This window comes from Electrophorus electricus, chromosome 4 (genome assembly GCF_041902795.1).
Source record: "Electrophorus electricus isolate QZ-2024a chromosome 4, ASM4190279v1, whole genome shotgun sequence".
In the NCBI taxonomy this organism is placed as follows: domain Eukaryota; kingdom Metazoa; phylum Chordata; class Actinopteri; order Gymnotiformes; family Gymnotidae; genus Electrophorus; species Electrophorus electricus.
Genome location: NC_137500.1, coordinates 28,763,161 through 28,771,470, shown reverse-complemented (window position 1 = coordinate 28,771,470; position 8,310 = coordinate 28,763,161). Strand labels below are relative to the sequence as shown.

Sequence of the window (8,310 nt, the reverse complement as noted above, 5' to 3'; positions counted from 1 at the left end):
ACATTAACATATTAGCAGACTGACGGAGAAGGAAGAACAGCTGAACGTCTCCTACCTGGACGGCCTACGGCGGGACTCCATGCTCTTAGAAGATTTAGTTGAGCCCTGAAAACACACAAGAAAATGCATATGAATATTTTGATGTATTAAGTACTAAGCACATTACACTAATCTTTTTGAAGCTTCCTGGCAATTCTTAGAATTCCAGCAATGGCTATTCCTCATCAATTGTTGATAAAAAAAAATTAAATAAAAAAATTAAATAAAAAAATAATAATAATAAAATACATTTAGATGTATATATATATATATATATATATATATATATATATATATATATATATATATATGTATGTATATATATATATATATATATATATATATATATATATATATATATATGTATATATATGTGTGTGTGTGTGTGTGTGAAAATAAAAGTCCAAAAAAAATTAGGGAGGTCTCACATACTCACACAAACACAAAAGTAAATATGATCAGAAATATTTACTGAAAAAGCTTTCCAAACTCTACCAGTATAATATATTTGCCACCTCCTGTCACGCTGAGCTGAGGGTGGAGCTGGCACAACACAGGCTCAACACTGTTGATCAGATTCTTTAACATGTCGATCAGACTCATCTTCAAAGTGTTGTTCAGACTCATCTTCAAAGTGTTGATCAGACTCATCTTCAGTGTTGATCAGACTCATCTTCAGTGTTGATCAGACTCATCTTCAAAGTGTTGATCAGACTCATCTTCAAAGTGTTGTTCAGACTCATCTTCAAAGTGTTGTTCAGACTCGTCTTTAAGCTCCTGTTCCTTTCTGTCACATGCGGGTCACAATCAGCAGCCAGCCAATGACATGGCTAATCAAACATCATGACCTTGTTGCAACTTTTCTTTAAGCATTACACACGGACCATTGAATGTGGCAGACTGGCATCTCTAGTATCGCCCCTGTCCTCTGATCATAAAGGTCGGACAACCATAGGACATTTGGTCGGACAGTTTCTCTTTCCCTCTAAAAGCACTTGGCATTATATTAGGTCGTACATGTAAATGTACTACAGCAGATTCAAAGTTAAAGGATGATGAAAGTAGAGTCAAAGTTCGCTCTGTGCAGTTTCAGCTGTCCTGCTCTCTCAGTGCTCATGAATGCCTGTGCGCTCTTACACTGGAAGGGGAATGACAGGCTTGGAGAAGTCCAACCAAGAAGAGTAAAATGTAATGATCGAAGGTGCCTGACAAGCTGCCTGTCTAAAATTAGAGAAGTGGAAAAAATTGTTTCCAGTGCCTCATGGGCCTGTTTAAAAAGGGGGTGCAACCTAGATAGAAGAGTGGCTTCATTCACCATGTAAATGCCATGCTAGGTTATGGCCAACAAGACAAAATGGGAACAATGCTTACAAAGAAAAAAAACAGAATCAGTATAATTATACAAAACACTGAGGACTATTCTAGAAACTACACACGGAGAGTGTGTATGATATATTCATACTGTGTGTGTGATATATTCATATATATATATATATATATATATATATATATATATATATATTCCTGTGGATGTCAATTCTTAAGGCCAAGATACATGATAAATCGTTAAAAACAAGAGACCCATAAAAACATTTAAACTGTAACACAACATAGAACTTCATGGAAGACGATTGCCAGTATCCCTCAATGAAAAAGCATTGACATTAAAAACACATCTGAGCAAAACAACCCCCACCGCAAGCTGGCGGCCCTTTCTAACAACAACGAAAAGAAAACAAGCTCTTCATGGCTGGAAGGGAGGCCTCTGCAGAACTAAGAGTCACACAACGCCAGGCCCCAAAAACGCCCATGCTTCCCTTAATCAGCCCACAATTACCACCCCCAGAAGGGCAGCCAAGAGCAGGCTGGGGGTGGGGAGCGGGGGTCCCAGTCGGGCCTGATCAAAACCAGCTGGAGGTGCTGCTTATGAGCAGGCCTGACAAATTAACCATCAGAAAGATCAGGGGGGTGGTGGGGGTTGGCAGGGAAAAACGAGGGAGAGTTACACAAAGAAGTCCAAAAGAGCCACAGAGCAAGAGAGGAGAAGATAGAGAAATAAAAAGAGGGAGCAGTGGAAGAGGAGCAGTGATGTGGTCCCCGCAGCCTACCTTCAGAAGGTAGCCTGTGCTCCAGCGCCAAGCGCTGCGGAGGGAGGAGAGGCTCCTCTGTAGGGAGCCGCTGGGGTTCATGGCGGGGAAGGAGCGCTTTCGCTCTCTCTGCATCCTCCTCTCCCACAGCCAGCCTCGCTGCTCCAGCGCAAAGAAAAAAAAAAAATCAAAGCCTCGAGTTGGGGTCCGTGCCTCTCACAGGACGCCACATGCCCAGCCAAGAGCTACAGCAGACCACAGCTTGCCTTCTTCCCCCTCTTTCTTCTCATCACACGTTCTCTCAGCCTTGTTTTTTGCTCTCTCTCTCTCTCTCTCTCACTTTGCTCTCTCTCTTTCTATCTCTATCTATCTATCTCTCTCTCTACCCTTCCAGCCTCCTCCCTCTCACTCGCACAGGATCGGTCGCCTTGGCCCCTCCCTCCTGCTCTTTACCCCTCCCACTTTGCTGCGCTGTGCTTGGTTGCCACCCACGTGTGTTTGGGTCAGTTCTGCTAGCTACCCCATGCTCGCTGTGTGTGTCAGACATGGCAGCAGCTGACTGGAGAACTCTGTCCACATTGCAGCTTCAAGGAAAAACCTGCCCAGTGCTCAGCTTTAAACAATCTTCCTATGACCTCAGAGCAATTCTGTGGACTTGATGCTTTCCAGACACTTTATTTGGTGAGTGTAAAAATTTGTTTTAGCATATTCTAAAATTAAAATATTGGTTTTTCTTTTTATACCAGTCACCATTTGCCATGGAGTAGAATTTTACTCATCCATCATATTCAGTATTGATACCCTTTCAATATCCTAACATGGGTACGTACCTTGCCCCTGGATCGATTACACCAAAACCTCAAACTACCAACAAAAGCTTCTCAGTATGATTATAAACTCCAAATCTAAGAGGCAGAGAAAACAGAAGACTTCAGGCCACAGACTGGGTATGGAAGAGGAGCTCATGTGAGAAACTTGCCTTAAGACCTTAAGAATTTGAGCATAAAAAACAGGGCAAGCTATCATGAGTGAAAGACGTCAGCAGAACCACACTCTAATGTCCATGACAGGGTCTGAAGCAGCACAAAACTGCCGGAACGACTCAGCTGTAGGTTTGAATGCACTCACCGAAAAGTACTCTCAACCCCAAGTATCTCTTAATACTAGCAGAGCTGCCCATATGCTCTCCTCCAGGTTTCAAAGTCTATACTTTTGATTTGGGCAGCTGTGCCATGCCAAGAATAATGCAACATGATGAATGACAGGCTCAAGATATTTCACCTCTCAACAAAATCCAGCGAGGCCCAGGTTTTGAAACACTTTGGCTCCAGAATAAGAAAACTGAAGAAAGCCTGGCGTGATCGGTTCTGAAATAACTGTCTGAGAAGCAGGGTTAAACCACTGGTATGCCATGCTTAGCGCTGCTTGGATAAAGCCTTCTGATCTGGGAAACATTGTGAGGAAGCTCTCAATTCCAGAAGCTTGTGCCATATGGTTTAAAAGGGGAGAGAATGGGGGTCAGATCCAGATTCATTTTTCTTTATTACACCCACAGGATGCAGAGCTGGGAAATTACATGTCTTCTTATAAGATTATGGTGCAGCACAGGAAACACAGATGTAACACAGATACATTTGTTTGTATTCTGCACACAGATAGCATATTTCTATACTAAATAATCACATGAATAATGACTTTTAAAAAACTAGGGAAGAGGCTAAGCTTAGTCTGTGTAAACATGACGGACTCTATAAATGCTCTTTTTCTTCCTAAGCATGGATCGCCTCAAAGCCTTGGGCTATAATGCCCTATTGGTAATCTGATACTTCCTTTCCCAAATTCACTACAAGTGAGCCCCAAAACAGACAATCTATCAAATATGGCCTATACTACACTGTAGATCTCCATTTAGTTTTGGAAGCTACTTTCACACATAGTCTTTCCCATAGAAAGTCGTAAAAGCCTGCGCAGTACACACAATGAAAATAAAACACAGATCCTGAATGGTAAATCCATGAGATTATGGACAGGCTATATGGCAAACACTGGAGCTTCATTGCTGGCCTTGGGTCCTTTAGGGAATCTACTGCACCACACAACAGGCGACCTATTGGTAGTGCTGATCAGTGGCCGAGGATTGCAACAGCTTAATTCACCTCACTCGCTAACCCTAGAGCAACTATGATAACCTCAGAGACCCTAGCACAGCCAGGACAGCTTGAGTCACAGTCTTTATAGTGGCTATGATTGCAGGCTATGGCAGGCTTCACAGTCCCTGCAGCAGCTACACAGGCGAGGTTACCCTGAGTCTCCGCCCACACGTGTAGTACCCGGAATGTGAGCTCACATGCGAAACTGCATCACAAAGTCTGAAATTCACTGGGATCAATGCAAAATCCACACACTCAGTCATCCACAGCTGCGGTCAGGCAAGCAGGAGTGGTTTTCAGATGGTTAGTGAGGGACAGAACAGGCAGAAGGGGGGAGGCATTTACGGGGGGTTGTGGGCGCTGTGTTCACATGCCACAGCTATATGGCATGATGTTAATACTGGAGCTCTTCGTCTGCTTTAATCGCAGGGGGTGTTTTCACTGGCCTGGTCCAGCCCATGCTGTGTCCATCATACTCACTACGAGGCTCAGTTTAGCTAATGTAACCAATAATTTGGGCCCCAGCTCTGCATGAGGTTCAGGCCAGGGAGGTTTAAAACACAGCAGCTACCTAGCAACAGCCCATGTGTCGGAGCTAAATATTTATGCACCGCACCCGTAACATTGAGAATAAAATTACCTTTGCATGGTTGGTACATTAGGACAGAAATAATGTAAAGAACCCCAACACACGTCTCCACGTGCCAATATTGCTGTAAAATTGGTGTGATTGCTTACCGTTGTCTCTACGTGCTTTAAGGAGATGTCATTGCTGGGAGCCTGAGAAACAGAGAGAGAGAGAGAGAGTCTTGGTCAGATGATCGAGGAAAGGAGAACAGTGGAAAAAGCCTGCAGGTGATTCGCCGTCCCAGAATTCTGCCCTAGCTCATTAGCCTTTGGCAGAAAGTCAAAAAACCATAAGCATGGTGCTCTAAATGGGCATCAGCATCTGAATATCAATGTGGAGCTTTGTTCAAATACACACTGCAACCACATCATGGTAAAGAAGGTAAAAAACTTGTAAATTATGGGTTTCTTTTCAGCACTTCTCTTTTTAGGATCAAAGAGATCACTGGGATATATCAGAATATCGTTTAGTATGACCACAAAACTAGGGAAGAATTAACAGCATGAGAATTACATTGTAAAGGCATAGGTATCAAGACTCCTAAAAGTCCCTGAAGAAAAAAGGTAACTGCATGTGTAAGGAATAACTAGGAGAAAAATGTTCAAAAACTGCAAAAATAAAGTTACAAATACCCATGCAGATAATGTGTGTGTGTGTGTGTGTGTGTGTGTGTGTGTGCAACAGTGTGCCTGTTGCACTGCCTGTAAGTATTGTACCACAGAGCTATGGGAAAAAAGCACACAGACATGGGCTGGGCCCATTGCGTAGGAGCATTGATAAACAGTCCGAGTAAATATTTAGACGAGGTGACATAGCTTCACCATTAGTCCGAGAGGAGCGAGTCTGCCCTGCACCGGCAGTACCATATACAGAAATGCAACCCAGGACTCAGCAGAGAGCAGTCAGCCCACAGGAAAGTGTTTACTCTTGGGGAGACAGGGCCCCTAGAATCCTTAATGTCACAAGCCAGCAGGACTCTGGCCTGCATCTGAAAGGTTGATTTAGAGTGATACGTGCACAAGATATCCATGCCAGTTCAACAGAGCAAACATCCCCAAGAAAAGGGAGCAGTGCCAGAATCAGCTGAGCAACTAACGGTCATGAGTTATATTTTCATATTGGGTAATTCTGTGGTTCTCTAAACTACTGTTGAACTTGAAGGAAAGAAGGTGAATTGGTAAAGAAGAGTGAATATGAAAGAGGGTGAACTATGTCCAGGAATTTATTAACCGTGGCTGAACAGATGAACCGTCATGTCCATCAAATCTGAAGAAAATTCACTACAGCTTTTATTCAGACAAAACCTCAGTGGTCACTGATGCAATGTGGTCATTGATGCAATGTGACTCATCAAATCTCTCTTCTCCACACAACACCCTGCCTGTCTGTTTCAATTCCTGCTGAGAAACACAGTTTCTCTCAAAACACTGGGACTGTCTCTGAGAGCATGAATAGCTAGGCTAGGTGGTATTATAGTCTAGCTGTAGCATGCTCAGCTAATAACCTTCCCCACTCCACAGAACAGTCTCCAGGGGTTGAGGTGCAACCGCTAACCAGACAGCATCCGCTCCACACTCAGCTACCACGATTGCTTGGGAGTGCTGCCCCTCCACCCCACACCCTCCTTCCCCTAAGGCATAGATGAGGAATTGGACCGCTGAGCTTTTCGTTATGACTATCCAGCATAACCACCAAAACCCATATGATCCTGTAGGCTATTAAGATAACTCAGCCACAGCACATGGGCCAATACCAATAACAAACAAGGGAACCATTGACTGGGGATACTACTGTTGGCAACATAACACACACACACACACACACACACACACACAAACACACACACACACACACACACACACACACACACACACACACACACACACACACACACACACACACACACACACACACACACACACAAAGGTCTAAATCTCTAGCGGCATTGCAATTTTATATTTCTTTGAATCTTTAAAAAGCAGATCACATGCAATCTAAACAGCACCAAAGGTACCAATTTATAGGTGAAGTAGAATTCAAGTCTTTGCTTCTCTGAAGAACAGTAAGAAGCAGTTCACCCTGCCCGCCAGTGCTCAGCCCTGATGAGAGGGGTGTGTGAGTGGCCTGGCTGAGCCAGGTGTGACCTTATGAAGACAGTGACTCTGGGAATCTCCCTTAGCCTTCTCTATCGCTGCTCTCCACAGTGTCAACAGTCCCCGCTGTCTCGCACCTCCTTCACCACCCTATACGCCTCATTGTCTCGCACCTCCTTCACCACCCTATACGCCTCATTGTCTCGCACCTCCTTCACCACCCTATACGCCTCATTGTCTCGCACCTCCTTCACCACCCTATACGCCTCATTGTCTCGCACCTCCTTCACCACCCTATACGCCTCATTGTCTCGCACCTCCTTCACCACCCTATACGCCTCATTGTCTCGCACCTCCTTCACCACCCTATACGCCTCATTGTCTCGCCCTCCTTCTCCTCCTTTCTCCTCCTTCATTTCTCTTTTCTCCTGTTCACCTTTTCTTTCTGACTCCTCTGAATCTAATGCCAAGTGTCCAACTCACTAGAGGTATGTGCAACAACCCTGTACTCACTGTCCCATAAAACAGAGCCGTGCACTACGGCTGCTGGCAAAACTGTAGAGAAAGGGCACGCTCAAGATCAACACAGCAGGGTTTCCGAACATAACCTGCAAAAGACTCTGGCATGGTAGACTCTATAGATCCCATGATTCCTCTTACTTAAATGTGGACCTGACTTTGGTCCCGATTTGTAATAGTTTTACATAATTTTTGCCCATCTACATCTACTGCTGATCATTTTGGCCTTTATCTAGTTCTGTTTACTAATAGATGTCCACTGAACAAATCGTTTTATTCCAACATTGCACAATCATTGACTGGCCTCTGTAAATCACTGCCTCTTCTGTGCTGTATCTTCACCTTTACAGGTACAGTTCCTTTAATTCAGTATAAACAGCAGCTGAGCAACAGAGACATTGAGAAACCACTGACAGGGCCCGAGGGGCCATTCTCCAGAGCTTAAGGCCCCCTTGAGGGAGTTTGTTCTGGGTTTTTCCGGGGCATATCTAGCAGTGTTTAACATATGAGCATACCCCTTCTTTTAACTGATTCTAGAAACATAGAGGATCCACTTTAAAAGAAGCAGAAGAGAAACCGAAAAGATGCTTGGAGTTTCCTAGACAGAGGGCACAAACATAGTCGCCTTTAAAATGACCCAGAGCTAAAAATGAGCCCTAGTGGTGCTTATTTGAAAACCATGGGAAAGTGTTTTTTATGCCCAGTCCACAACCAATCCAGCATGAAGGACTGTTCTGGTGCAACAACAAGCAACATGCCATGCTTTTTTTTTAAATATCACATGTATATAGCAA

General features: G+C 44.0%; 1 protein-coding gene across 29 annotated transcripts in view; it reads right to left on the bottom strand.

The window, feature by feature from the left end:
* The window catches only part of tns1b (tensin 1b), a 164,685-nt gene that overhangs the window by 51,436 nt on the left and 104,939 nt on the right, over positions 1-8,310 (bottom strand). For 16 of the 29 annotated variants that reach the window (XM_081713102.1, XM_081713105.1, XM_081713108.1 and 13 more), the window contains 3 exons: positions 5,015-5,056; positions 2,148-2,285; positions 56-105 (listed from right to left, as the gene is read on the bottom strand). In XM_081713102.1, coding sequence (XP_081569228.1) covers positions 56-105; positions 2,148-2,285; positions 5,015-5,056 — 230 coding nt within the window. The remainder of the gene's footprint in view (positions 1-55; positions 106-2,147; positions 2,286-5,014; positions 5,057-8,310) is intronic. The other 13 variants (XM_081713112.1, XM_081713115.1, XM_035534697.2 and 10 more) reach the window with 2 other exon arrangements.